At 57.5% G+C, this 26,835-nt stretch overlaps 1 protein-coding gene across 6 annotated transcripts in view; it reads right to left on the reverse strand.

The window, feature by feature from the left end:
- The window catches only part of VIPR1 (vasoactive intestinal peptide receptor 1), a 32,226-nt gene extending 5,958 nt beyond the window's left edge, over positions 1-26,268 (reverse strand). The window contains exons 1-7 of one of the 6 annotated variants that reach the window (XM_032408898.1): positions 24,689-24,722; positions 24,124-24,227; positions 13,956-14,067; positions 9,428-9,535; positions 3,326-3,432; positions 2,009-2,112; positions 1,433-1,565 (exon numbers count right to left, since the gene is read on the reverse strand). In XM_032408898.1, the coding sequence (XP_032264789.1) occupies positions 1,433-1,565; positions 2,009-2,112; positions 3,326-3,432; positions 9,428-9,535; positions 13,956-14,016 (513 nt within the window). In that variant the 5' untranslated portion in view covers positions 14,017-14,067; positions 24,124-24,227; positions 24,689-24,722. Of the gene's footprint in view, positions 1-1,432; positions 1,566-2,008; positions 2,113-3,325; positions 3,433-9,427; positions 9,536-13,955; positions 14,068-24,123; positions 24,332-24,688; positions 24,843-25,739 lie in introns of those variants that run through there. The other 5 variants (XM_032408896.1, XM_032408894.1, XM_032408893.1 and 2 more) reach the window with 5 other exon arrangements.
- Positions 26,269-26,835: the final 567 nt, after the last annotated feature.

The raw sequence follows: 26,835 nt of genomic DNA on the forward strand, positions 1-26,835 counted from the left end.
GAAGAGGAGAGGGAAGGGATGGTCATTCCTCCTGGGGGCAGAGGAGCTGGCGGCAGAGTGGGTTCCCCAGGCAGGTGAGGACAACGGGAGAGTCAAGGGGATCCCTGAGTAGGGCAATCAGGGGCTCTGGGTGGCCCACCTGGCATGACCAGAAGGCCCTCTGGGCCCTCTGTCCTCTCCCAGAAACAGTCTTCCATTTCAGAGCAAGCCCAAAGAGCTGTGAGCCAGAGCTTAAAGCCATCCCCTTCCAGGAAGCCCTCTAGATTCCACGCCTCCCTGGAACACAGGTGCCCACCCTTCCTTCCTGTGCCCTTGGCTTTAAGACATCCTCAGAGAGCAGCTTGCTCTCCTGTCCCTCTGGCTGCAGGCTCCTTCCTCGGGTGGCACTCCAGTCCTGTCAGCTACAGGGGGGCTGGTGTCCCCCATCCTCCCCCGCTTGCTTTACAACCAGAATAGCTCATCTCTTTAACAGGACAACTATCTCTGCTTCTTGCCTTAGAAAAGCTTCAGATAGTTGCTAATGAACTGGGAAGCCAGTCTCCGCAACTCTCCTTAACAAGTGTGCTGGAGACTTCCTGGCTTCCCAGGGTCCCAGTTCCTGGGTGGGATCCTCTGAGGAGCTCTGGGATTGGCCAGGGTGGCCACTCTGGGTTTTCCCTCCCTCTTGTCAAGATGCCCGAGATTCCACCATCATAGGTTTATTCTCTGGGGAGAAGGTATTGCTGACCCCCGAAATAATGCACTGCCTTTGACATCCCTCATGAAACAATGAGTCCCTGGCCATAGGAATTATAGAAATAGGTGGGAGCCAGGGCTGGTCTTGAGCTCTCTGTCCTAGCTCTGGGGCACTCAGAGAGGGGGCTCAGTGCTCACGATCACTTAGAGATGGACCCCTTAGTGATGGGCAATGAATTCTTTAGATACTCTCTTAACTTCCCTTCCTGAGGAAGGCCCAGAACGGGGCTGATGGCAGGGGAAGAAGGGAATAGAAGGGCTGTGTGTTTGGACTGGCTCCAGGTGGTGGTGGTGGGTGGAGGGGTGTAGGAAGGAAGCTTGGAAGTCCTTGCAAGATGGGGAAACTGAGGCAGGGAGTTCCTGAAGGTCACTTGGGAAGTCAGCAACAGTGGCGGGACAGGGGGGTTGTGGACTCTGGCCATAAAATGTCGCATTTCCCACCCAGGAGAGGCATTTGTCATGGGCACGGGCAGGTCTGTGAGCTCCCGGGGAAGCTGAGCACCATCTCCTGCTGCTGGGAGGGGAGTGGGATTCAAGGAGCTGCGGATGGCAGCAGATGGGGGGTTGGCCATCCTTGGTGAGAGAGAGAAGAGGAAGGAGGAGAAAGGAAAGGGGGAGAAAGTGGGAGAAGAGGGATCAAGTGTGAGAAGGTGAAGGGGAAGAGGGAGAGTGAGGTGGGCCTGGGCAGGGTTCTCACCGAGCCCATGGTGCAATGGTTCAACTCCTCGCTGTCGAAGAGGGTCAAGTCTTTGATGAAGACAGAGGCGGCCCTCAGGATGAAGGACATGAAGAGGTGCATGTGGATGTAGTTCCGCGTGCAGTGGAGCTTCCTGAGCAAGGCGGGCAGAGCTGGGCGGCTGCAGGGGCCTTGGACCCCCATCCCAACCACACTGTCCAGGGCTCTGCGCACGCGCGCGAGGGTAAGGCAGGGGCAGCATGTGGCCTCCAAGTGCAGGCCCCACCCGCAGGTACCCCAGCCCCAGGGCAGCCTGGCCTCCCAGTGCTTCAGCCTCCAGGGCCGGCCCCACCCTCTGGTGCCCCATCCCGGGCTCGGCGCCATCCTGTGGGGACTAGGCTGAGACAGGTGGACTGCTTTGAGCAGCTTGCTGTCTCCCCAGGATGTTGGCCTGGCAGGGGACGGGGACAGGGATTGTGTGCTGCCTGGGTGTGAGGGGGGTGACCGGGGAGGGGGCCAGAGCACGACTGGGCCAGGCTGGGCTCGAGCAGAGAAGTGAGCTGGCTGGGTCCGCTTGTTGTTGGGGCTAGATCTCACCTGAACAGGCTCAAGATGGCCGTGGCAACGAGAAGGGCAGCGAGGGACAGGCTGTGGCCAATGGTGTAGCTGGTCTTCACGAAATTGTAGAACATGGACTGCTGCTATAGGGGAGAGCAGGGGAGGGGGGTCCGAGGTGGAGTTGTGGGGGGCTCATCTAGGGGGTACTGGCAGGGGCGTGTGCCCTACACACCCTGCCTCCCATCCCTGCCTTGGCAGATGAAGGGGCCCAGGGCTTGGTCCCCCAATGGCCCAACACTCTCGCCCTTCAAACTCCATATGAGGCCCTTTCCCTGTGCAGCAAGAGAGGCTGCAGGGCATGAGGGTGCCAAAGAAGACACCGTGGGTAATTTGTCCCCGTGGGCTCTCAGAGGCAGCGGTCTGCAGGGTGAGGGCAATCTGGCCTTTCAGGGGGTGGCAGGACGAAGCTAGAATCCAAGGGCTTCTTGCTGGATGCCTCCCCAGTGCCCTCCCCAGGGACACACATGCAGAGCCTTGGTCACTGGGCCCTTCCCTTCTCACTCTCCACGTCCCACCCCTGCCGGAGTCCAGGCAAGTGGTCAAGTGAGATTTAGGGGATTTAGATCCTGCCTGAGGAGCTGGTGGGCTTTGAGGGCCTCTGAGGAAGTTGCCCTTGTGGGAGGAGTGAAAGCTCTGAGAAGAGTGTCTGGGGGTGGGACAGACGTCACAGCCGACAGACACACGTACACAACTGTGTCCCCACACCAAAGCAGTGAGGGGCTCCTAGCTGACGACTCCAATTACACTCTACCTTCCTGTCAGAATCCCTACCTGGCTCCTGGGCCCACATCCATACAGTGAGCACATCTTCACCTGCTCCGGGGCATCTCCCTGTCCTGGGACTCAGGACCACGGTCCTGTCCCTATTCCTGTTCCTGGCTGGCTGCTGGGTATCTGAGGGTGGTCCTTCCAGGATCTGCCCCTCAGTTTCTCCTCTGCATGAGATGGGAAGATGAGGCCTGCCTGGCCTGCCCCCTCTAGGGATGGAGCAAGGCTCCCACAAGGCGCTGGGGTGGCCCAGCCGGGGGATGCTGCTTCAGCTTCTGCTGCTCTGTGTCATCCTCGTGAAAGCCCCCTTCCTGTTCCAGGTCAGGGAGAGACAGGGGGATGAGCCCCTGGAAGTGCAGGTCTGGTGAGGGAGGAGGCTTGGGCAGGGCGGAGCCTCCCCCCCTACCTGGAGTCCTGGCTTCCACACAGACAGCAACCTTACTCCTTGCTAGGAGAGAGTGGGAGGAGCCTTGCAGGTGGATGCACACTGGGGGGTGGGGGGTGGGGCAGGGGTGCACTGAGGCCCACCTGGTCCAAATCTGATGCCTTGTCATCCCAGCCACAGGCAACGGGATAGGGGCCAGGCTCCAGGTGCGTCCAGCCCTCGTGGGTGCAGCTACGGCTCACGTTGAGGCCTGGGCGGAGGGCGGGGGTGGAGAGGAGAGAGGTTGAGGCTGGGAGCAGGGTGAGTCCATGAGTAGGCGTGGGGCCTGGCTGTCTCTGAGCTCACCTTATCCCTGCCACCCCCGGTTGTGATGGGCTCCAGCCGCCCTGCCCTAGACCCCGGGGCATCATGGGGGACTTGGGGTGGGGAAAATCTCCTCCAGGGCTGCCCAGAGGGACCCTCCAACACGAGTGACAGTCAGAGCAGACCTTCCTGGGCTCAGCCCTGCCCCTTGTCATGTCTGAAACTGAACCCCGGTGCAAAATAAATAAAGTGATCCTCGTCACAGCCTGGATTCTTGGTACAGAATGACCTGTGACCCTCGTCATGAGCTTAGTGTTCACCCTTGTCACAGGGCCACAGGCGCTGGTGTGGCAGAGGGTTTCTTTGCCCAGTGGGTACAGACAGGTGCCCTCTGGCTGGGCCGAGGGGCTCCTCCTGGGTCAGTCTGCCTGGGCCGACGGGCCTGCTTTCCTCCCGCACCCAGCGTGGCTCAGACACGAGAGGGACCAAAGGTGAGGCAGGAAGGAGGACGCCTGATAAGGGCACAGGTCTGAAATCCTAAGTGGAGAAGCAGGGAGTCCTGGCCGGGGAAAGGCAAAGGCGTGTGTGAGGGGGGATCAAGCAGCACAGCCCTGCAGGATCTTGGGGCTGGACTTCGCTGTGGCTGGGGCATCCTCCACTGTCCTCAGAGGCCCAAAGCTGAAGCAAAGGGACAGGACCTACTAAGGGGGCCTGTGGTGTGAGGGCTACCCATGTGGTGGCCCGCTCTCTAGCCCTGGGGAGGGGATGCAGAGAAAATGGGGGAGCCAGAGACGAGCCCAGGACTCACTAAAGAGCACCCAGGGCTGAGTCCCGGAGAAAGCTGGCTTGTTGGGGTGGGAGGGAGGGGGGAGAGGAGAAGGAGAGGAGGAGAGAGAAGGGGCAGGAGGAGGAGGTAAAGGGATGGAGGAGGAGGGAGAGTATGATGAGGTGAGATGAGGAAGAGCTGAGAAAGAAGGGTCCCTAATGTCCTCGCCCTGTAGCTCCTTCCCCACCAGCAGCCCAGCCGCTCTCATCACTGGGGTCGCCAGCACTGGTACCAACACGGTCACCAGCATCAGCACCAAGCAGCATCACCACCACCAGCTCCAGCACAATGGCAAGTTTGGAGAACCTTCGTTTGTTGCTACCGGACAGAGCACTTGAGGCCCAGCGTCTTACTGGATCCCCTCAACCCTCCGGTGAGGAAGGGAATCCCATTTCCCACTGGAGAAGCCAGGCTCCCCGAGGTTGGTCACTTGCCCCAGGCCACACGGAGAGGAGAGGCTACGGCAGGTGTGATCCCCAGAGTCGTCCCAGGCGACCTTGCCCCCGCCTGCACTGAGGGGACCTGAGGACTTGTTTCGGGTGTCCAGACGCAGAGCTGTAGGAGGAGTCGAGCTGTCCTGAGAGCTCGGGGAGGGTCACTGTGCATGTGCATTTAGTATTTCTTAGCTTGGCTTGGAATACACCCGACCGGGTGATTCCCTGTCCGCTATTTCTGGAAATCCTCCTGGCCGCCCTTTGAAAGAGGTTCTTAACCACCCTACTTGATGGCCGAGGAATTGAGGGACAGCCAGGGAGGAGTAGCCCGGCCTGGGTCTCTTCCCACTGCGAGGTCCTGGAGCCAGCAGGAGAGACTCCGCTGAGGCAGAGGTGTCGGGCTGGGCCAGTTCCCGACTTGGCAGCCCTTTTCTGTGCTGGCCTCCCAACGGCCCTGCTGCGAGAGGCTCCCAGGGCAAGAGAGACAGCCTCACTCAGCCCCTTAGCTTTCCCCCCATGCAGCCTGGGTAGGCTTCAACCAGGCCTGCCTCAGCCCCAGATCTCAGGACCTCACCGAGGGCCCCTCCCAGGATCTGATTCTTGTGCGGACTTCCCCCACCAACCGGGGGCCTGGGGCAAGTCAAAAAAGGCGACAAGGCCAAATCAGCCAGCCTTGAGGTTGGGACACCAATGCCTCAAGTTTTGAGCTCCTCACTGGCCAGAAGGACCAGGGCTCGGTGAGGCCAGGCCCGTGACATAGCAGACACCTGGTGCCATCATGAATTAGGTGACCCATCAGCATCCACGCCATAGGGGCTGGGGACAGCAAATGTGACTGTGTTATAGCTAGCCATTAGGAGTTATTACAAGTTCCACTAAAGGAGGGGGATGCCAAGGCCGAGAGAGGTCGGGTGACTTGCCTACGGTCACACAGCAAGGAGGGAGCAGGCTTGGGATACAGTCGTGGGTTAGCCTGGTTCCGCATCTTTCTGGGCTTCCAGAGTGGCTGAAGGGGCACCCTGTTCCCTGGAAGGCTGGCTGCCCCAGATATCGGGGGATGGGAGCGGATAGCGGGTCATCTTCAGGGTTGGGTGGCCTCTTTGTAGAGCCCTGGGATTGTGGCCCAGGTCTCAAAGGGAACTATTCTTGAAGAGAGCTCTCAAGGGTGGCCACCATGAGACCCCAAGAAGCAGTCTAAAGTCTGTCTCCAGCCTGGGCCTGGGAACCAGTAGAACTTGTGTGTGTAGAGGGAAATATGGAGGGGGGAAGGGAGGGGCTAGGGACTTTAACCCCACAATCTCCCAGTTTCCTGCGGCTCACTGGGTCACACAAAGAAGTCACTGACCTCCCTCCCCCACCTCCCTGGGCTCTCCATTAGAAAAGCACAGCTCAGTGACTGGAAGTAGAAACGGGAATTGCTTCCTCCTGCTGCTCTCTCCTCCCCTCCCCCATCAGTCACCAGTCCCATCCCAGCTACCCTTCCTCACCGCCACCACCATCTTCTCTCTCCGGAATTAGGCAGGAGCCTCCTGATGGGTCTCCCTGCTTTCCTGTCCCCTCCAACCCGCCCCCAACCCCGAGATAGCTGAGGAGATTGCTCTCAAACCTAGCTCTGACCATGGTGCTCTCCGGCTGAAATCCTGTCAGTGGTGCCCCGTCCCAGTGAGCCGGGGCAAACGTCTCAGGTTGGCATCAAGACTTTCTTATCTAGGGCTTCACGATGCAGGGGGTGGAGCGGGGCGAGGAGGTGTCCCACAGACCCATAGACATGGGTAATGCAGCCCATGCAGAGTCTTCTCAACCAAAACATCGATCCTAGTTGTCACTCTTAAAAAATGTCTCTTCAAATATTTCAAGGTAAAAACACCACAGATGAAAGACGTGCAGACCAGAAATCAAAGGACTAAGCCCCCATGGACATTTTGGTGCCTTGATGAGCAGTCCCTTGCCTGGCCAACACTCCTCCTCCACGGTTGTTACCACCCAGCCTGGGGAGATGGCTTCTCTCTAACTCTACAGTCTTTATCCTCTTCAGGTGTCTTCAGCTTTCCCTGTAGAACTACGACCCTTCCAATACTTCCAGGGAGGACACTCCTTCCCCAGTCCTGTTACCCAAAGGGGTGAGAGTTGGGGTTGGCATTGTCCCCGCTCTACACTTGCCTTCTCGCAAACCTCCCTCTTTGGAGTTTAAGGTCACTGGCTCACACCTTCTTCCCAGGAAAACACGCCCTCTTTCCCTTCCATTTTTAGCCCCTAACCTGGTCTCCTATTTCTCTCCACCGTTTTCAGAGGCTAAGGCCACCAGGTATAGCTGTGCAGGTTGTTCACTGCACAAGGGCATCTGGCTGATAAACATGGCGGCTACAGTCTACCTCATATTCAACTTGTCATTAGGTGGGTTCTGGTGAGAGGCTGAGGAGGGGCTGCCTTCTCATCTGCACAAAGGCACATGTGGGCCTTGATGAGGCTGGCAGCCTTGGGGGGGGTTAGCCAGACGGTGGGCTGCCGTCCAGGTTCTTAAGTGAAGGAGCTGCCTTGACAATTCCAGCAGGGACAGAAGCAAAAGCCGTCAGGAGGAATGCAATTAGCCGAGTGTCAGGGAGGATCACGAGTAGCAGGCACTTCCAGGGATCTGAGAGAAGGCTGGTTGCCAGGCTCTGCGGATTGGACGCACCAGAGCTGCCAGAGGAGTTCATCGCCTACCTGCCCAGGTGCTGGGTTCCCCTGGAGAGCTGGGCTAGGTGAGAGCTGGCCTGGATTACAGCACGTTTCTGACTGCTCCCAGACTCCTCAGGGAGGGCACCGACATATCTCTCTCACTGCTGAGGTCATGACACTGAGCACCGGGCGGGGAGGGGGGGGTGCGGCGGGGGTGTGCAAAACCAGCCTGCAACAAAGAGTCCCTTTGGCCCACCACCTGTCCCCATTTTACAGAGAAACAGGTACAGAGAGGGAAAGGCCACCTGGAATAAGAGATGTCCAAGAGTCTTTCTGCTCAGCCTCTGAATTCTTATCTAGGTCCTGCTCCTCTTAATCCTTCCCCCTCCAGACCTGCTCCTCCCTTGGGTCATTCCCCCTCCAGACCTGCTCCTCCCTCAGGTCCTCTCCCCTCCAGACCTGCTCCTCCCTCGGGTCCTCCCCCCTCCAGACCTGCTCCTCCCTTGGGTCCTCCCCCTCCAGACCTGCTCCCTCCTTGGGTCTTCTCCACTCCAGACCTGCTCCTCCCTTGGGTCGTCTCCCCTCCAGACCTGCTCCTCCCTTGGGTCCTCTCCACTGCAGACCTGCTCCTCCCTTGGGTCCTCCCCCTCCAGACCTGCTGCTCCCTTGGGTCCTCCCCCCTCCAGACCTGCTCCCTCCTTGGGTCCTCTCCACTCCAGACCTGCTCCCCCCTTGGGTCCTCCGCCCTCCAGACCTGCTCCTCTCTCAGGTCCTTCCCTCTCCAGACCTGCTCCTCCCTCATGTCCTCCCCACTCTAGACCTGCTCCTCCCTTAGTCTTTGATGAGTCTCCCAGCTCATCAAACCTAGACCCAAGGAGGACATGCTGGATCCCTCACTCCCTGCCATGAGTCACACACACCCTTCTTAGGCAAGTTTCCCATTTCTCTCCACTGCCATGCTCCAAGTCCAAACCATTACCTTGTGACTGGGTCTTCCCATTGCACTCCCAGAATCCTTTCTGTCATGGAAATCTGAATTATCGGTTAAAAACCTAAACCTAAATTGGACTACGTCAGTCCCCTACTGAGGAGGGGGAGCCACCCCAGTGGCTTCTCAGTGAACTTAGGAAAAAGTCCAAGTCCTCAGTGCTCAGGGCCGGCAGGGCTTCTGCCGCCGGTCTCTTTCCTCTTCTCCCTCCCCTTAGCTCTTTCTGCTCACGCTGGGGCCTCCACTGCATTTCCTTGGTGTCCATCCCGTGGGCTGCTGGTTGTCCCTCTCCGTGATCACCCCACCCAGGATCTTTCCTACCTCCAGGTCTTCGGACGGCAGCTGAAGTATCACCGCCTCTACCCATGAACACCTGCCTTAATGTTGTGCCTTACCCCCTTCTCCTTGCCAGGACTCCTCACCGTTTATGACATGTGTTTGTTTTCATGCTAAATGTCTCTTCAACTAGAGCCAGGCAGACAGCATGGCTGTTCTAATGCTCCCTGCCCTGTGTTTGTCTAGCCCATGCATATCATACTAGTAGATATTTAAGAAACATTCACTGAATGAAAGAATGGCTGAATATATGCTGGAAGCTTCCTTAGCTAGTCGATAGCAAGAAAGCCCAGTTCCTAAAGAGGCTCCTCCTTTCCTCCTTTTCTTTTCTGCCTTTTATGAGAACATTTACTGAAGCAGAACATGACAAGGTGTGTAAGCAAAGCCCAAAAGGTCGTCGGCACCATGGGAGCCATAATTTAGTCATGCATCTGTCAGTCAATCGGTTATCAATTGCTGAACAAATATTTAGTGAGCCCTTCCCACGTGCTTATCTTTTATGTGAAGAGCTAATCAAATCCCATGAATCCTTCGAAGACCTGATGCCAGCACACCTCTTCCAGGAAGCCCCCCCAACCGATTGCTCGAGCCGCTTTGACCACTGTCCTTTGCCTTCTCACTTCCTTGACAGGTGAGGACCCACTCCAGCTGCTACCACCTGTGCTGCCCCAGCTCCCTGGCTTCGATCCAGGCCTCTTACCTTGAGTTGGGGAAAGTAAGTTAAAGATGAGGGGGCAGGCCAAGACGACCACCTGGCCCGGAGGGGTGGCTGGCCAGCAGGTGAGGTTGTCCCACATCTTGCTGCAGCCTGATGGGGGAAGGCAGAGGACACACAGGTCAGCGCGGTCACTGGGTTCCTCCAGCCTTGGGGCCTGAGCCCACAGGCACCTATTCTTCCTCCTCCAGGGTCCCACCTGGAGGAACCTCCAGTCTGAGAGAGCTGGCCCCACCCTGCCCAGGCTGCAGCGGGCCTGTCCAGATGGGCAGCAGGACTACAGCTCCATGGTCCTCAGCGAGAGATGGAGCGCCCCTGGGGGTGTTTGGAAGAGTGGTGGGGGTTTTGTTTGTTTGAGATTGGGGGTCTCACCCTGCATTTATGGGCAGGTGCCAGGGATGTCAGGCAGACATCCTGCAAGGTGTCACACGATAATTAACTGTGTAGTGTTCTGCAAGACTTTCAGATGAGCCCCTGGGCATTTGTGTAGGTGAAAACCTTTTGTAATGACCAGAGCCTAGACTCTTACTCCATTTCGCATATAAACACCAGGTACTTACTGTGCAGATTTAACATACATGGGGTTTTCCAGAAATGCAACTGAGTAAAGGGAGGGAAGACTGTGCTTTGTTGCATGTTGAACATTATTAAGGTTTTGGAAAATCACATTACCTCCAGCAACGTTGCCCGTGGACCTGAGTCAGGGAAGCAACCACTGTCTAGGTCAACCTACTTGGCACATTTCCAGAATGTACAAGGACAGATACAATCTTTAGACTATGTCTTATCTGTCAGTGTGATCGTGCCTGAATACGTGCACAGTATTTCATTTTAAATCACTTCCCTTTTTATTTTTCTTTTACAACCAGAACTTCATTTTAAAAAAAAATGAATGCACATGTCCTGAATTTCGTTTTATAGTAAAGGAGACATTAAAAAATATTTGTCATAAAAGGAGGTGCTGGGTACGATGGGGTGGTGGGGATATTGGGATTCAGCTAGGTCTTGAGGCATCTTCAGAAAATTTAAAAAGCAACACATATGCCCCCAACTCATTCAAACTGTGACTTGCACTGTGGGGTGGTGGCGTTCAGGAGGTGAGTTCAGAGAAAACCCCGCCCTGCAGGTGAGCCCCAAGGGCTGGTTGGTGAAGGGTGCACAGCGGGGTCCCTAGGCGGCTGCTATAATAGGCAGATGCATGATTTTGCCTGTTCGGGGTCTGGGTGCCAGTGAGGGACTAGGACTCCTTTGGATCCCCTTGCCTGGGGGAGAATTCATTGTTTCTTTGCAACCCTGCCGGGCCCATAAATTTTCTCAGGAAACCCAAACCCAAGCCAAAGTCAGTGCCAGTTGCACCCAGCCCAGCCCAGCCCAGGTCCGAAGGTTCATAAGTTCTCAAGAAGGGGGCCTGGGAAGAGGAGTTGAAAGGATGTGCCCACTTGGGGAGGAGACTTGGGACCCTGAGTGCCGGATGGGCTGGCAGTGGGGAGGGGGGCCTTCTGGGGCTGCAGCAGCGGGGGGGGGGCAGTGGAGGCTGGACCTGAGTGCCAGATGGGCTGGTAGTGGGGAGGGGGGCCTTCTGGGGCTGCAGCGGCCGGGGGAGGGCGGAGCTTGATGGCTGACAGCACCTGGATCTGCGGGGCCTGGCCGGAGAGCACAGCCTCCCTTCCTTGGGGGCCCCAACCACTTCTGTCCACTCTGTCTTGAGGCTTCTGTGGCCTCCCTCTGGCTCCCAGTCCCTCCTGCACTCCTGTGCCAGCCTCTCTGGAGGCCCTGGAGGGGTCCACGAGGCCAGGCACCTCCGGCTAGCCGTTCAAGGCCCTGTTAATAATATCAGCAAATGCTTACATAGCCTTTGTATTTGGGAGGCACTGTTCTACTCTCTTTAAATAAACAACTTATTTAACCCGCCCATTTTACAGAGGAGTAACTGAGGTATGGAGCAATAAGGTAACTAGCCCAAGGTCACATCGCTGGTGAATGGTGCAGCCCGTTCACACGTTCCTACGCTCCCTTTCCAGCAAACCTCTTGCACTCCTCCCGTTCTGAAGGGCTCCAGGCCCATTTCTTGTGGGGAATTTTGCCTGCTGGACTGTTTAGCCCTCTGACTATGCTGGGCACACCTTGTTTTGTAGGCCAGTTATTGTGTCTGGGTCCCCGCCAGACTTCGAGCTCTCTGGATCTCGAGCTCAGCACGGAGCTGGGTCCCTGGCCCTGAGCTCAGCTTCCCCAGAAGCGGCACAGGGAGAGGGAGACTGGGCACTGCCCTTCGGGAGGCTGCACTTGGCCTCAAGGACTCTCAACACCACCAGACTGGGCTGTGAACTGTGACATGGCAGGGGAGCCAGGGAAGAAAGGCCATTGAGGGCATGTGGTCAGGGAAGCTTCCTGGAGGAGGCAGCAGGTTTAGGAAGTTAAGAAGGGAGTGACAGGCAAGCAAATGCCAGCGATCTGGAGAGCCCGTTGTCTCTGTGCATGCCCCAGGGAGGCTCCACAGGCCCCACCACATATGTCCCCAGGCCCACAGAGATGCAGGGCCCTGGCTGGCTGTGTGTGCCCCCTGGGGACTGCCACCTCAGCAAGAAAGCAAGCCTGGAGCCTGGGGTGGGAGGTGGTGAGGCAGGGCGGGGGGCTTCTGCTCTGCCATTTTATAGGCACGTGTGCACCGACAGACACACAGACGCGCACTCCCAGACACAAAGAACCACAGCCGTACATGCAAATACACATACACGTATGCTTACTTGGACATGGAAAGACCAGGCACAAGCAAACAAAGGCACAGAGAGACCCATGCAGCTCACAGATACACACGCAGAGACAGGAGTGGGCATACTGCAGATATTCACACTCGTACACACACATGCACAAACCAACACACAAAGACACAGTGCACCAGGCCTAGCCAGGCTGACAGAGACACATGCCCCTGCCACACAGAGACACTCAGAGTCTGACATGGGGCTTTACAGATCCCAGAGGCACAGGCAGCTCCAGACCCACGTGGGCCAAGAGCACACATCTGGATATGCACGAACATGCACAGAGCCCCACAAGGTCATGGGCAGACTCATCGCCCACAGACGCATTCTCGCACTCCTCGGATCCCAGGCCGCCTTCCTGGTGACAGGATGTTGGCACCCGACAGGTGCCCTGTGCCAGCAATGACCTCATTGGGATCACGAGGGTGGCTTGCCCTCGGGGCCTAGGAGGCACTGCAGTGGGGCCTGGGATTCTGGGGTCTGGGCTTCTCTGGGCTGCCTGCAGTCCCAGACCCCACTGCTGGGGCCCGCTGAGGCCCGTCTGCCGCATCTCCTGCCTCCCTGCCCTGGAGGGTGGGGGGTGGTGCATAGGCAGTGGGTGGTCTGGCCACCCCTCCCCCAGGGCTTAGTCTGAAGGCCCCAGGAGGCAGGGCTCTGCCCTTCCTTAAGAGCTGGGGGAGGTAAAGGCCCTCCAGGAGGCTACACACACTCCCTTATGATGCAGGAGGCAGAGACTGGGCACCAGGGCCAAGAAGGAGGGACCCAGGAGGGGTTGCATAACTGTCAGCCTCAGAGAGGTGACAGGAGACTGGGGAGCCCGGGGGGTGTAAAGATGCTCCCTACTCCTGAGCAAGGCGGTTACATAACTGCAAGTGTGGCCTCAGGGAGGTGACCTGGTAGGGACGCCCAGAGCAGGCACAGCCCCCCAGCTGCTCCGGCCCTTCTCTGCCCTCAGGGAGCCTCGAGCTCCATACCCACCCCCACTCCTCATAAGCAGTCTGCCCAGGAACCTCCCATCCCCCACCCCCACCCCCCCGAGTCTCTCTGCTTCTCCACGTCCTGCCCACCCTTCCGAATCTGGCTCAAGGGTACCTTTCAAAGGAAGGTCTCTAATTCCTCCCATTCCTTCCCTGGGCAGCCGTGCCAAGTGCGGGGCACCAGGGGTAGAGGGTGCTCTCTGTCGTCTGATGGGATGGTCCTGCCGGCTCTGGGCAGCTAGGCAGTCTCGGCCTAAGGGTGCCCCTGGCATCACCCTTCCCACCACGAGGCTGGAACTCTCCCACACCCCGTCAGGAGGAGGAACTGGGCCCCCATGTGTTCAGCCTCTAGGTTTGACTGTGACTCGTCTCATCAGCTGGACAATGAATGAGCTGATGGTTCACCTGGCCTGCTGAAGGTGGGTCGGGCTGGGGAAGGAAGTGTGTGTAGGTGGCACGTCTGGGTGCAGAGTCTGGGATTGGGAGGAAGGAGCTGGACCTCAGAACCCCCAACCTAGTGTGTTCTCCTTGGTTAACAGCAGGGAAATCCCAGACCTGGGGCAGGTGGTGGGATCAGAGAGGCCTGTTAAGGGCTTCCTGCTTCCATCTGGTCCCCCAGCTTCTCCCAGCATCCTCTCCTCGCCCCTAGCAGCTCCACGGTGCCATCCCCACCCGACATGTGTGGGAGGAATGTGCCTGGATCTGGGCTCACAGTGTGATGAGAAGCAGGTCTCCCCGAGGGGTCCGGGGCCCTCTCTTCCTGCTGGCCCTCACCTGCTGTGTCATTCTCCAGCTGGGCTTCCTCCAGGCACCTCTTGTGCTGCACCTCGATCATCCGCAGATGGTAACATTCCTCCTCCCACTGCAGGTTGGTTGCCTGGCCACCCTGGGGGACAGAGACAGGGAGGGGACCTGTCATCCTCATCAGTGGCCTACCCTCGCATCCACAGACTCCAGGAACATGAGGCCCAACAAGGCCTGTCACTTGACTGACCCAAGTTCCAGACAGAACCCCAATCCCAACCCCAGACTAAAACCCGACCCAGACCTGGATTGGACCCAGAACTCCTGTCCGCCGTCCCCAAAGTTGGGTCTGCCTGGAGGGCCCTGTCATGGCTTCCTGGTGGCTTCTAACAGTGCTGCAGCTGTAACAACTTGGTCTTTTTCGGGGGGGGGCACTATGGCATTACTCTGGACGATGATTGGAGGGCCTCTCTCTGGGGCCCAGAGCTGGCCCTCGGGACTCTGCCACCCTCCAGCCTGGGTTGGGAGTCCTGGGTCCTTGCCTCAGTCTCTGGATGAGTGGGGCCCAGCTAGTGCTACCGGGTTATGAGGAGTTAGGTCCCTGGAGCCAGGCCTGGGAGGAATCCAGGAGTCTGGCTGCATCTTCCAGGCTCTGTCCCCATTCCAGGAGGCTGTGCTCAGTCTCCTGGGTCACCAGGCTGGGAGGAGGACACTGGCCCTCCTTGCCCAGACCTCACCTGCTTTCTTCTTAGCTTCCAAACGATTCCAGCTGTATCAGACCTAATGAAGGAGGGGAGGTTTCAGGAAATACAAGAGGCCCCTCTAGGATGGCTTGCCATCCCACCACACCTCCTCTGCCTCTGCCTCTGTCCCTGCCCCTGGGAGGTGGGGACAAGGGATGGGAAGGCCCACGCCTCCCAGCCTCCCCTTTGCCGCACCCTGGCCAGGGATCAGGGATGGAACCAGACCTGCCTGCTGGCGTGGGGGGCAGGCGGGCATCGGCATTGGGGCCAACATGTGAGTATGGGTGATGGCTGCCCAGGGACAGACAGGAAAAAACAGGTCTTGAGAACTATTGGGTGGGCAAAGGCAGGTGAAGACCTCCATGGAGGAACCACTGAGCCGGTGGAAACTTCTGTGAGTCTCTTTGGCTTTAGGGAAGTGGCTGCCACCCCTGGGCAACCCCATATCAGTTTCCTTCTCCCTGCTCAGGGAAGAGAACGCCACAGTTCCCCAACAGGGCCGTTGGAGAAAGTTCAGCAAGGCAGCTCCAGAATCAAACACTCTTGGTGTCTCTTCCGTCTTGTCCCTCCTGCACTGGGACAAGGTCCTCAATTCCCTCAAATGGGCCTCAAGCAGCACCCCTGCGGACTCAAAGCCATGTTGCAGTGGAGCTATGGAGGAAAGCATTTCCTGCCTTCTGGCCTGGTACCAAGGGTGTGACTTTGACCACTGTTCTAAGTAAGGTGACCCCACAGAGGGATAAGCATCCCAGGTGCCCGAGAGCTCTCTATTGCTGTAGAGGAATGGGGTCCAAACAGAAGCTGGACAACTCAGTGCTCAAGAGGCTGCATAGCTGAGTCCCTTCCACTCAACACTCCTGTCCCTTGTGGAGGCCTTGGTGGAGCCTCATTGTCACAGAGTCCTTGATGTCCAACTTCCCCATACTTGGCTAAGAACCACAGCTGGCCTAGCCCAGGTGCAAGGGAAGGCCTCATTGCCCAGGATGCCTTTCAGACTTCCCAGCACCCAGGCCTCACCTGCCCATGTGCCATGGGCCTGGAAGCCCCACAGTGAACCTGGGTTCCATCTTGGACTGTGAACTTTATCAGCCAATGGAGGTAAAGACATGAGCTGGTAAATCATTTAAAACTTGGCATATGGAAAGTAACACAGATCTATTATAGAGCAGGATATGGTTATTCGTATAATTGTTTCAAAGAAAATACATGGGATTTGAAGGATATGAGCTGTGGTCCCTCTTTGGGGTCACATGCTTCCCTTCTTGCCCCAAAACATTACTCAGACTCAAACACTCGAGATGCTCTGTCTTCAGTGATCTGTGGCCGGCACATGCTGCTCAGACATGGGAAGAGGGGTGGCCAAAGGACCCCAGAGGTGACTTCTGAAAGAAGAACCTGGGGACTGGCTCATGTCCCACCATTGGTCTGTCTTGTCTGGAACACGCTTCTCCCCAAAATGCCTTCCCAGCCCTACTGCCCTCCAGCAATGCAGTTTGTTCTGCCTTCTGGCCCCCTCCCAGCCTCGCCTGTGTCTCCTGCCCATTCTCTACAACCCACCCCCCACCCACAACATGAACATGGGATGGATGGTAGTAGACCATCTGTTGTTGCTGCCTTCTACCACCCTTTACCCTCCTCTGGTGCCATGTCCTCATCTCTATCTGGGAAACCACCTCCTTCCCCACTCCTAGTTCTTGGGGTTCCCCACTCCTGGTTCTTGGGGTTCTTGGTGTCTTCTAAGAGGTGATCAGACTTGAGCCCGTCAGAGCATTCCTGGCCTTAGTGCCTGGCACATGGCCCAAGTCAGGCTGCTCAGCGCCAGCAGGCTCATTCCTGGGACTTTGGATTAAGCGATTAGACAAGTAGATTTGGTCTTTCCAACTAGATTGGAAACCTCAAAGGGTGCAGGGGTTGGAACTGCTGCTACCATCTTGTTGCTTCTTGTGTTGTTGTGGAACACAACAATGAAGGCCACATGGGCAAAGGCTGAATAAAGACATGGAGGAAAAACTGGGTCCTCTTGACATTATCTGAGTCCCTGGATGCAGCCATGCCTGAAAGTAATCCTGTTTCCAGCAACATGAGTCAATATTTTTGCTTATTGCTTGAGTAAGTTGAGTTTTCTATCCCTGTAACCAAAAAAGTCCAGACTTGTGCTCTGAGGACAGGACAGTAGATGCCCTCATTTGCTGGGTCCTCTTTCTCTCTCTCTCTTTTTTTTTTTTTTTTTTTTTTGAGAGAGCACGCAAGTCAGGGGGAGGGGGAAAGGGAGAGGGTAAGAGAAAATCTCAAGCAGCCTCCATGCCCAGGGTGGAGACAATGCAGGGCTCAATCTCACGGCACTGAGATCATGATCTGAGCTGAAATCAAGTGTTGGATGCTTAACCAACTGAGCCACCCAGGCACCCCTTTGCTGGGTCCTCTTAAGCCAGAGCTGTGGCCATGCTGTTTGCCAAGAGATAATTCCTTTTCAATCACCAAGGGCACCATAGGATTCCTAGCAGCTTCTGCTTACCACTCTCTGACGGTGGAAGGATACTGGGTCAACTTCTCTAGCCAACTCTGCCTGCCCCACCCAGCAGCATAGCCACAAAGCCTTTCCTGAATGGCAGTTTGCAGAGGAGGGGCAGGAGGCCCTGGGGTAATCTGGCAGTGTGGGCTGTCTCTGAATAAAGTGAGGGTAGTTTGGAAGATGCGCTCAGTCTTCACCCCAATTTAGCTGAGTGTTAGACCCCATCTGCAGAAGGGTAGAGGAAAGAGAGACCCAATGAGGGACCTGAAATCCCCTAGCAAGTGCACATTCCTAGATGGGACCTGCATCTCTGACCACTAGTCTGGACTACATCAATCCCGCTCCATGACCTTGCCTTGGGCCATCTGGTCTACCATTGCTCTTTGGGGGACAGGGCCAGGGCAGCTCCCTGTAGCCCTTATCACTGAGGAATTCAGGCAGACTTTGAACTTCCTCTTCCACTTATTTCCCTATGCTAAACATCCTCATTATCCCTCTGGACTCGACACACTAAGTTGGAAAATTCCCAGCCAGATACAGCCAAGCCTACTGATTCTAGGAAAGGGTTCCAGGGTGGGATATAGCTGGGGTGTGGGCTTCATAGAGAATGGGTAGTAGAGGTGCGTCTTTGAAGAGGTGTAAATTTGATCATTAGAGGTGGAGTAAGAACATTCCAAAAAGTAGGAGCAGTGTGTACAGAAGCATGGAGGTTTGAAAATGCCTAATACACGCAAGGTTGCAAATACACGGTGTGGCTGCAGCGAAGGGTCCTGAGGCATCGGGAGACAAGTTGTGGGACACAGGCAGGGGCCAGGCCTCATCAGTTCCTGCCTGGACAAGTGTACTAGCTTTCAGCCCCACCACCTGCAACCCAAGTTCCCCAGGGCCTAGGAGTCAAAGCCCACACTTCAAAACTGGCATTCAAGGCCTTCCCTAGTTCTACTATTGCCTACATTTCCTGACTTGTCTCCTGATGCCCCACGTGAAAAGGAGAAAGCAGGGCTTTCTCTCAAGCCCTCACTAATTCCCCTGCTGGGCTGAGCTCCAATGAGCTTCAAGTCACCTGACCTTGTGGGTGGGTTGAGGTGGAAGTTTCAGGCCAGATGGAGCCCCCAGCACCCTCTCTATCACAGGAGTTCCTGAGCCCAGAAGAGGAGACCCGGGCAAGAGCGAGGAAGTCTTTAGCCTCCCTTGCACCTGGGTCCTCTTCCGTCCCCTGCCACGGTACTGGCTGGATGTGGGAGGTTACGGACTGGATGTTGGCAGGAGAATCCTGAGTCTCTGGTTGGGGGCAGGGATTAACCAAATCTCGTTAATTCTGCCTGCTTACCTGGGTCCCTCCTCTCTATCCTCACTGTGAGGGTCTTGGGAGAAAGTCCAGGTGGGGCTCCCTGAGATCTGGGGTCGGGTGCAGATGCTGGGATTTGTGGCTGTTAGATGCTCGGGGCTCTGAAAGACAGGGAGAGGGGCTGACTCAAGTTTTGTGGGTGCCCTACCCACCCTTCAAGGGGAGCTTGAGCTCACAGCTACTGGCCTGGAATCAGAACCCTCAGCCTCATCCAGGGCCAGAGAACTGTGGCAGTAGAAGCCGAGGGAGCCTGGTGAGGGAGCAGGAGTCCCTCTGAGGGGCAGCTGGTTTCTGAGAGGGGTCTAAAATGCAGCAGGCTGTTGGATTCGGTGAGACAGAAGAAAGAACCTCCTGCCCGCAAATTGCCAAGCCCTGGGAGCTACCCTGAATGACTTGTGCTTCTGAGGCTTGTCGAGGAGGACCCTTTGCCCCTGCCAGGGATGACTGGGGAATGGGGGAATAAAGAGCAGGGGTGGTCCCATTTACCATTCCCCCATCACCAGCTCATATCCCATGATTTATTTGAGCCTCCTCCCCCCATTGAAATAATGGGGCAACAAAGAACCACAAAGGGAAACTGAGGACCCTGAGAGAAAGCAGTGTGGTCAAAGGCATGCAGGACCCCAACCCAGCTTCCCAGGCTGTGCCTTTCATTCTGGCTTTTGTGTTTGAATTGGTAAGAAGATGGAGAGGGTGCAGTGGGGGAAGGAGAGAAGGAGACAGGGGGCAGTGGGGGGTGGGGCACAGGAAGGTGAGGTAAATCATGGGATGCAGAAGTCACAGAAAAGAGGAGAAACATGCTCCCAGCTTTGCAGAGGGCACTCCAAGAAGTTGAAATAAGGCCTCATCCTACTGGGAAGGGGCACAGGGGAGACGTCTGGGGGGAGGGGAACGTGGGCTAGCTTGATCTGGGTGGTGGCTACAGAGGTGTGCGCACCGTGTGACAGCTTCCTGACCGGTCACTGCAGATTTGCACATTTTACAAATTAAAAAATGTCTCTGAAGTCCTGGGGCAGCCCGCAGCAGCTACGGCTGCTTTGGTAGAAGCAGCTCCTCTTGGTGAGTCCAGAGGTCCCAGAATCAGACTGCCCGCCACTTCCTGGCTGGGTGACCTGGGGCAAGTCTCCCCACCTCATCTGTAAAAGGGGGACAACGACAGCACCATCTACTTCCAGGGCTGTGTCCAGGGTCACATGTCAAGGACACCAGGGGACCGCCAAGAAAGGTTAGCGGTCATTGCCAAGGGCCCAGCCAGCCCCTCGCGCCCGGCTGGCCTTGCCGTCTGCGTCTGGACCCGGGCCTCGCCACAGCCTGGGCGTGTTGCAGAACGCCAGGCAGTCTGCAGGTCCCGCCAGCTGCCGGGTGGCCGCTGTGCCACCAGAGGGGAGGCCTCGAGTCGGCCATTCCCTCACCCCTTACTGCTGATTTCTCCCCCCTCCCTATTTTTACATCCTTTTGCCAATAATCTGAAGCCTCCCCTTTTTGAATATCCAAATTTTGCCAACCACACCCCCTCCTGGGAGAGGCCGAGCTCTGGGTGGTATGTGGGGGGCGGGCAGGGGTAAGACAAAGAGGGAGACCCAGGGATGCTGGTGTGGGCGTGGGGCAAGAAAGAACTTTCCACATCTCAGGGTGGTCCCAGCGCAAAGGCTCTCATTATTAGAATACAAGCTTAAAGATGTTCCATCGGGGGTTAAGCCTGGCCCCATCTTTAAGGGCCCTTCTGGCGGGGCGTCCTTAGGGACACGAAGCCTCTCGGGGATTCTTTGTAGAGGATCACTGTGGCGATGGCCAGAGAAGCAGGAGCAGCAGGGGCTCAGGTTTAAATGCTCTGCCTCTTGAAAGCCATCCTGGGCACCCCGGGGGGGAAGAGGACTCAGTTCACACACACGGTGTGTGGGGGGGCCACCTGCAGAGCGCTGTAAGCCAGCGTGGGCAGACACACAGAGTCGGTTGGTGACCTTTTCCCCTTCTGATTGATACAGGAAGAACTTGTTTTTCAGATAGCAGGAGGCACTTCCTAAGAGATACAGACCCTCATATCATGAGCCACACGAAACTCGGGTACAGATAAAGACTGGGGCCCTGTCCGGGGAAGGGCTTGATGTTCACCCACCCACCAGCTCGCTGTACGGGCTCATCACAACCCAGGCCAGAAGGATCCTTGCAGTCAGACCCCTCATATCACCACGCAGCTTGGGGTGCTGGACCAAATGCTGTTTGGGGATATCCAAACATAAGATATTAAGGAATGCCTGTTCATTTTGTTCGGTGTGGTGGTGGTATCGTAGTGATATAGGAAAATGTCCTTTGGTTTTAGAGAATGCATCTTAAAATAACGTGTGGTGCAAGGTCATAATGTCTATACTTGATGTTAAAATACTTCAGCCAAAAAAAGGGAAATGATGCCAAGATTAATTGTTATGGGTTATCGGTTGTCAAACCCAGGGATTGGGAGGGGACGAGCACGGGACGTTCCTATACTGCCATTTTGCTGATATCACCCCAAGGACTGGCTATTTCCATGCTCATTATATTCTTCTCTCTCTCTCTTTTTTGTACGTTTGAAAATTTTTTTCACAGTAAAAAGTTAATTTAAAAAACCCATAATGTGGTGGAGAGATGAAGCTGTGTTTCTTTTACTTCTGAAATACATCTAAGGTATGGGAGCAACTCTGCACATATTATACATTTGTGTTGGGAAGTCCAACTGGGGAGGGCAGAGTGTGGGAGGTTGAGCAGCAAAGGCAGGGAGAGAGGGACAGGGCTTCATCTAATCCCCTAGCCCCTGCCTGCATCCCTGGCCAGAGGGGCCACAGCGAGGGGTCCTGCGGGTGGCAGCCTCGACGTAAGTTGGGTTGCCATTGGGGCTGCCCACCATGTGAGGAGACTGTTGTCTACCTCCCGGCCTTCCCTGAGATGACCCATCACCCACCTGGGCCTGGAGCCTCACCCCCACATTGCCTGGCTACCTCATGAAGACACCCCTGTCTCCAGGGCTCCTGAGCTGGGGATCAAGAGAAGAGATGGCCTATCCCAGGTCACACAGCACTTGGTCCTCCCTCAAGTCTTGCAGAAGGGGGAAGATTGTGCCCCAGTCACGGGGTGGAGCTGGCCTCCAGCCCAGCCCTCTCTTCCTATTTCTCCTGCGGGGGGGGGGGGGGGAGGGGCAAGATTCCCACCCTCCCTTTTGTGATGAGGAAACCGAGGCCCTTCCACAGAGATCAAACATGTTCTCAAGGGCAACTGGCCATTGCCATGGAGTAAGGTGAGGACCAGTTCTCATGGCTCCAGAAACATCAGGGAGGGCTGAGACTCAGGGCGCCAGGATGGGAGGCTGGAAACTTCTGAGGGGAGGTCACTCTTCCAGCACAGTCCCCTAGGAGCCCCGTGTGGGCCTGAGGTTGTCACTCCGCTCGAAGAGGAGGCCGGACCCCACAGTAGCCGTGTTTCCTAAAGCCCACAAGGTGGTCTGCTGGGGGCCAAGAGGGCCTGGCCAGCTGTGGACAGCCTCTAGAGAGGCTGAGCCCTTCAGGAGCAGGTGGCCAGCAACCTGCCTCAGAGAGGAGTTAGGAGGAGCCAAACCTTTCCCAACCCCTGGGCCATCCCAGCTTCTGGGGGCGTGGGGGAAGCTGGGGGCTTCTTCCTCCTTCTGGGACCAGGCCCATTGGTCCTGCCAACAGAGGCTCTTTTATAGTTTCTGGTGGAAGGTTGGCCCGTTTGGCCAAACTCTTTAGGGCACTGTCCTGCCTCCCCCAGGGAGCCTTCCCTGACTGCTCCTCTCAGAGACCCTTGCCTCAGGGCTGGGAGGCTGCACCCCACACACCCCTGGGCTCTTCCTCGTGGGCCACTGGCTCTGCTCTCCCTGACCAGCCTGAGACTCTTCCCAGGGCAGGACCTGGATCTGCTCCTCCTCTGACAGCCCCCTCCCCCCCCCGCCCCCGTTCCTGGGCTGGGCATTGCCCCCTGTGCCTGCTGTCCAGGGGGTAGGAGCCGTGGAAGCCCTGACAGGTGGCCTTGGGGCAGACTTCCTCTTCTGAGACACTAGAGGTTTTCTTTCCTTTTTGCTTCCCTGTTCAGAGATTCCCCCTTCCCTGACTGAGGTCAAGGCACCATAAACAGGAGTGATAAGGCCTTGGGCCTTTACACTGAACTTTTGCAGCTGCCATTTTATGGCTCCAATAACGTCAGCCTCCCTCAACCCTGAGTCTGGCTGGAGCGGGATTGCCTGGTGTCCCTTCAGGGTGGGAGCTGGTGGGGAGGAGGGAGAAGTGGAGAAGGATGTGGGGACTCCTTCATTCCAGGCTGCCCTCATCCAGTCCTGGGTGTGTCCCTTCTCCCTCTGCGGGCCCAGCCCTGCACGGCTCTGTGGGGGACAGCGAGGATGACAGACAGGATGGTCAGAAGAGCCCAGGCTGGGAGGTGGGTAGGGCTGAAGAGTGGGGTCAGAGTGGGAAGGGCTGAGTGGGCTGGAGCAATCAGGGAAGGCTGTCTGGAGGAGGTGATGGAGTAGGGTATTAAATGAATAAAATGTGGAAAGACAGGGGAGGCGTAGGCATTGGAGGAGCCAGGCTTGGATGGCCTCAGGAGGTGGGGGCAGACGTGGCTGAGAAGGAAAGGAGACCCTGCTGAAAGCACCCTGCCCCTGGGCTGAGAAGCCTCCAAGGCTGGGGAATGGGGTACCAGTGGTAGTCCCAAGAACTGTGGCTCATCCAAGGAGAATGTGAGTGGTCAGAGCCCAGTGGGGTAAGCCAGAGGGCTGTGGGTAAGGCCTGGAAGCTCCATGACACTGAGGGGCTCTGAGTGGTGCAGAGGTCTGGAGCTGTGGCCTTAGGGCCAAAACCCGGTGAGGCTTTGAGAGCTCAGGAGGTGGGTCTCATGCCTCTCAGTGGGAGGAGGCGAGGCTCCCACCAATTGTTATCAAGTTCTGCTCCCAGGACAGGCAATGAGTTTCTCATCCCCAGGATGTCAAGACATTAACTAGATGGGAACACAGAGATTCCTGCTTCGATGGAGGTGATGGTAAGGGAGGTAATCATGGGATAGAAGACACTAGGTGATCAATATACTCTACCCACCCACCAGTCAACCTGAGCTGGTGTCAGATCTGAGACCCACTTGGTTTTTAGGCTCTGACTAAGCAGCAAACCCAGATTCCTCAAGTCTTGGGATAGGGAGAGAGAGAAAATCAACCTCAGTCCAGGACTGATTAGTGGGGGACAGGTGTCATTGGGACTCATTTTGCCCATCTGTAAAATGGGCTTGGGTGGATTCAATGAGTCTTGAGGTCTTCCCTGATCTTAGAGGGAGATGATCCACGCATCTCCCGCCTGAATCAGCATCTGTCCTACAGGTGAGCCACCCAAAGTGACACACGAGGATACAGCCACGTGGGGGGGGGGGCTCACTGGCACACATACATCAAAGGCATACAGACACCTATGTGGGGAGGAAGCAGAAGTGGGAGAAAGAGGAGCCACTGCCTCTTGGCTGTGTGCACTTTGCTCAGCTTTCTCCGAGCACATGTCCGGCCCTTCCTCATAAACACCGCCCTCAACCTCTCACTGCCCACCACCTTCCACCTTGGGCTCTTACCTGTCAGCTCTGCTCAGTGGGAGGGCGCAGGAAGGGCCTGTCAGTCAGCCACCTTATCCCAAAAGCCCTTTCCCAGCGCTGGGTCTGCGGCTGAGACGTCACTCCTACACGTAACACACAGCGCCCCACCGATACCTCCAGAGGGGCACAGCACACAACGACGACCCCCACAGACACCCTCTCTGCCACCCACTGTCTACCAGGCCTTCCATTTCAATCGACCACAGTCCCCCACCCTGCACCAGCACTGACTTCCCCGCCCCACGCACAACGCAGCCACTACACCGAAGGCAAGTTTATGGAGCACGCTCTCTCCTGGCGCCCCTCCACCGGTGTCCCAGATCGCCGCTCTGAGCGGGCCCTCAGCCCCGCTGGGAGGGACTAGGAGCGACCAGGACCCCACCCCTCGGGTCTAGATCCGGTCCGAGGCTGAGCTGGGAGGCGAGACCCGGTGCTCCGTGCCCCGCATTCCCCTTACACAGACGTGCGCACAGACGGCCCGGCTCCCACCGCCCCCACTCCACCCGCGGCGGCCGGGGCTCTGGGCTGCCCGGCGGGCACTCACCGCGGGGCCGAGGGCGCAGGCGAGGGCGCTGGCTAGCACGCATAGCCAGCCGGCCGGCGGCGTGCTGGTCGGACGCATGGTCCGTCCTGAACCTGCGGCAGGCGGCCCGGCGCCGGGAATGGGCGGGCAGGCGGCGCACCGCGCGGTCGACGGCGGGGAGCCCCGGCAGAGTGGCGCGGTCGCGGTGGCCCCAGCGCGAAGAGGCGCAGCTCGGTGCTGGAGGCGGGCCCCGGGGGCTCGTCTGACAGGCGGCGGGTCTGGCCAATGGATCGGCAGAGGCGGGGCCGCCGCTCAGGTGTGGGGCGGGGCTGGGGGCTCTCCCGCCAGTGGGGAGTCCCCGCGCTCCCTCCGCCTATCCCCCCACGTCAGTCCTCAGTCGCCTGGAATTCACAAGCCTTCACCCCTTCCGACCTCATCCTCGGGAGTCTCGAGACCCCAACACGCCGCATCCTTCCCTGCTTAGCTCACAACGTTTCCAAGCGCCTGGATGGCATCTCCCACTCCCGCACGCCCCCTCAGCCCCGCCCCAGGACGCTCTCCACGTCCACCTTCAGAGCCACCTCCTCCAGGAAGCCTCCCCATTTCCCATTTCTGCGCCTCGGATGACTGGTAGGGGCGGGCCGGACTAAGAGACAGGACATGTCACTTCTTATCCCCCAGGCTATGGGCTGCGGCCTTAGTAGGGTCCTAGGTTGTAAGCGACCCGGAGGTGGGGCACGTGGTTTGATCCATTTTCAATCGCCCCAGCTCATCCCTCCTCCCGACGGGCCGAGCGAGGGGAAACAAGGGCGCGAGTGAGGCCCGACTCTGGGTTCCTCGGTGCCCCCCCTGAGCCCAGGCGACCCGGCAGGGCGCGCTTGGCACTGGCTGGGCTCCCGGGCCCTTCACGAGCAGAGAGTGGAGTGTCGTGCTTGAGGGAGGATAGCACGTCCGCGCCCTCGCGCGTCTCGGCCCGGGCACCTCCCGAGGGAGGCTGGGCCGAAGTTCCAGCGCCCCCGCGCGGGGAGGGAAGATCTGTCCCTGGTGCTCAGGACCAGGCTGCACAACCTACCTAAAATGAAGCAGGAGACTTCCTCCTCCTCCCGCCTTCCCTGCTTTACAGCCGGGGAAACTGAAGTGCAGAGAAAGGCCTGGCCTCGGGCCGCCTGCCTCTGGTGCCTCGCTTCCAAGCCTGAGCGGGTCGGCCGCTGGGTGACAACGGACCAAGCTTGTCTCCACTTCGCGTCCTCAGGGCTCAATTTTATTCGTCCCTAAAATGAGGCGACGGTTCAACCAGCGCCGCGCCCCGGGAGGTCTTCTTGTAGACCAAGAGCAGGTGGATGCCTTGCCCTCTTTCCGAGGGCTCGGAACGGTGTGATGGAGGCTGGAGGTGGCGGTGGTGGCGGCAGAGATAGGGTGGATGGTGGATGAATGTGATAAGGGGATGACAGTGTCCAGTGGAGAGGCGGGGACGACTGGCGAGTTCCCCGGGCTCCCAGCGGGATGCAAGGCTGCTTGAAGGAGGTCCAAATCCGGGAGCTGGCTGACCAGCAGGTGCGTCAGAGTTCCCTGCAGACCCACCTGGCTTCCCTCCTTACAGCGCGGGGACACTCCGCCCGCTGACTTTCTGGCGTGGGATGAAGTTATGGGGAATCAGGGAAAAGCCTGAAAGGGATAAGCTCCCAGCCCGTCCTCAATTTAGGTTTATTTGGGGTGCTAGCATTTGCTTCCTCCTTCTCTCCCTCTCTCCCTGCCCCCCGCCCTTGCACATTTATTAATAGCTTGCAGTGTGCCAGGCTCTGTGCTGTGGGTAAGACATTGGGGCCTCTTGCCAGAGGAGAGCTATTGTACTCTCTACAATTTCCACCTCCTTCCAGATGGCCTGGACATAAACCCTTCCCCCACAGGGAAACAGGGGAGATGCCTCTGCCTCTGACCTGGCCATTCTAGGGTTTGGACCCAACCCCTTAGTGGAGGATGTGTTTGAAGAATCTCCAGGCTTCTTGGCCATCTCCGCTTCTGGGGGCCAGGTTAGGCTCAGGAGCTAGGGGTCCTTGCCTCCCCTTGTGACCCTGACAGAACCCCTTCTCAGGCCTCAGTTCCCCAGCAGGACAGTGGAATTGGGTCCGAGTTCTGGGGAGTCACCTCTGCTGGCACAGTGTCCTAGG

This window comes from Phoca vitulina, unplaced genomic scaffold (assembly GCF_004348235.1).
Source record: "Phoca vitulina isolate PV1807 unplaced genomic scaffold, GSC_HSeal_1.0 scaffold10, whole genome shotgun sequence".
Classification (NCBI taxonomy): Eukaryota; Metazoa; Chordata; class Mammalia; order Carnivora; family Phocidae; genus Phoca; species Phoca vitulina.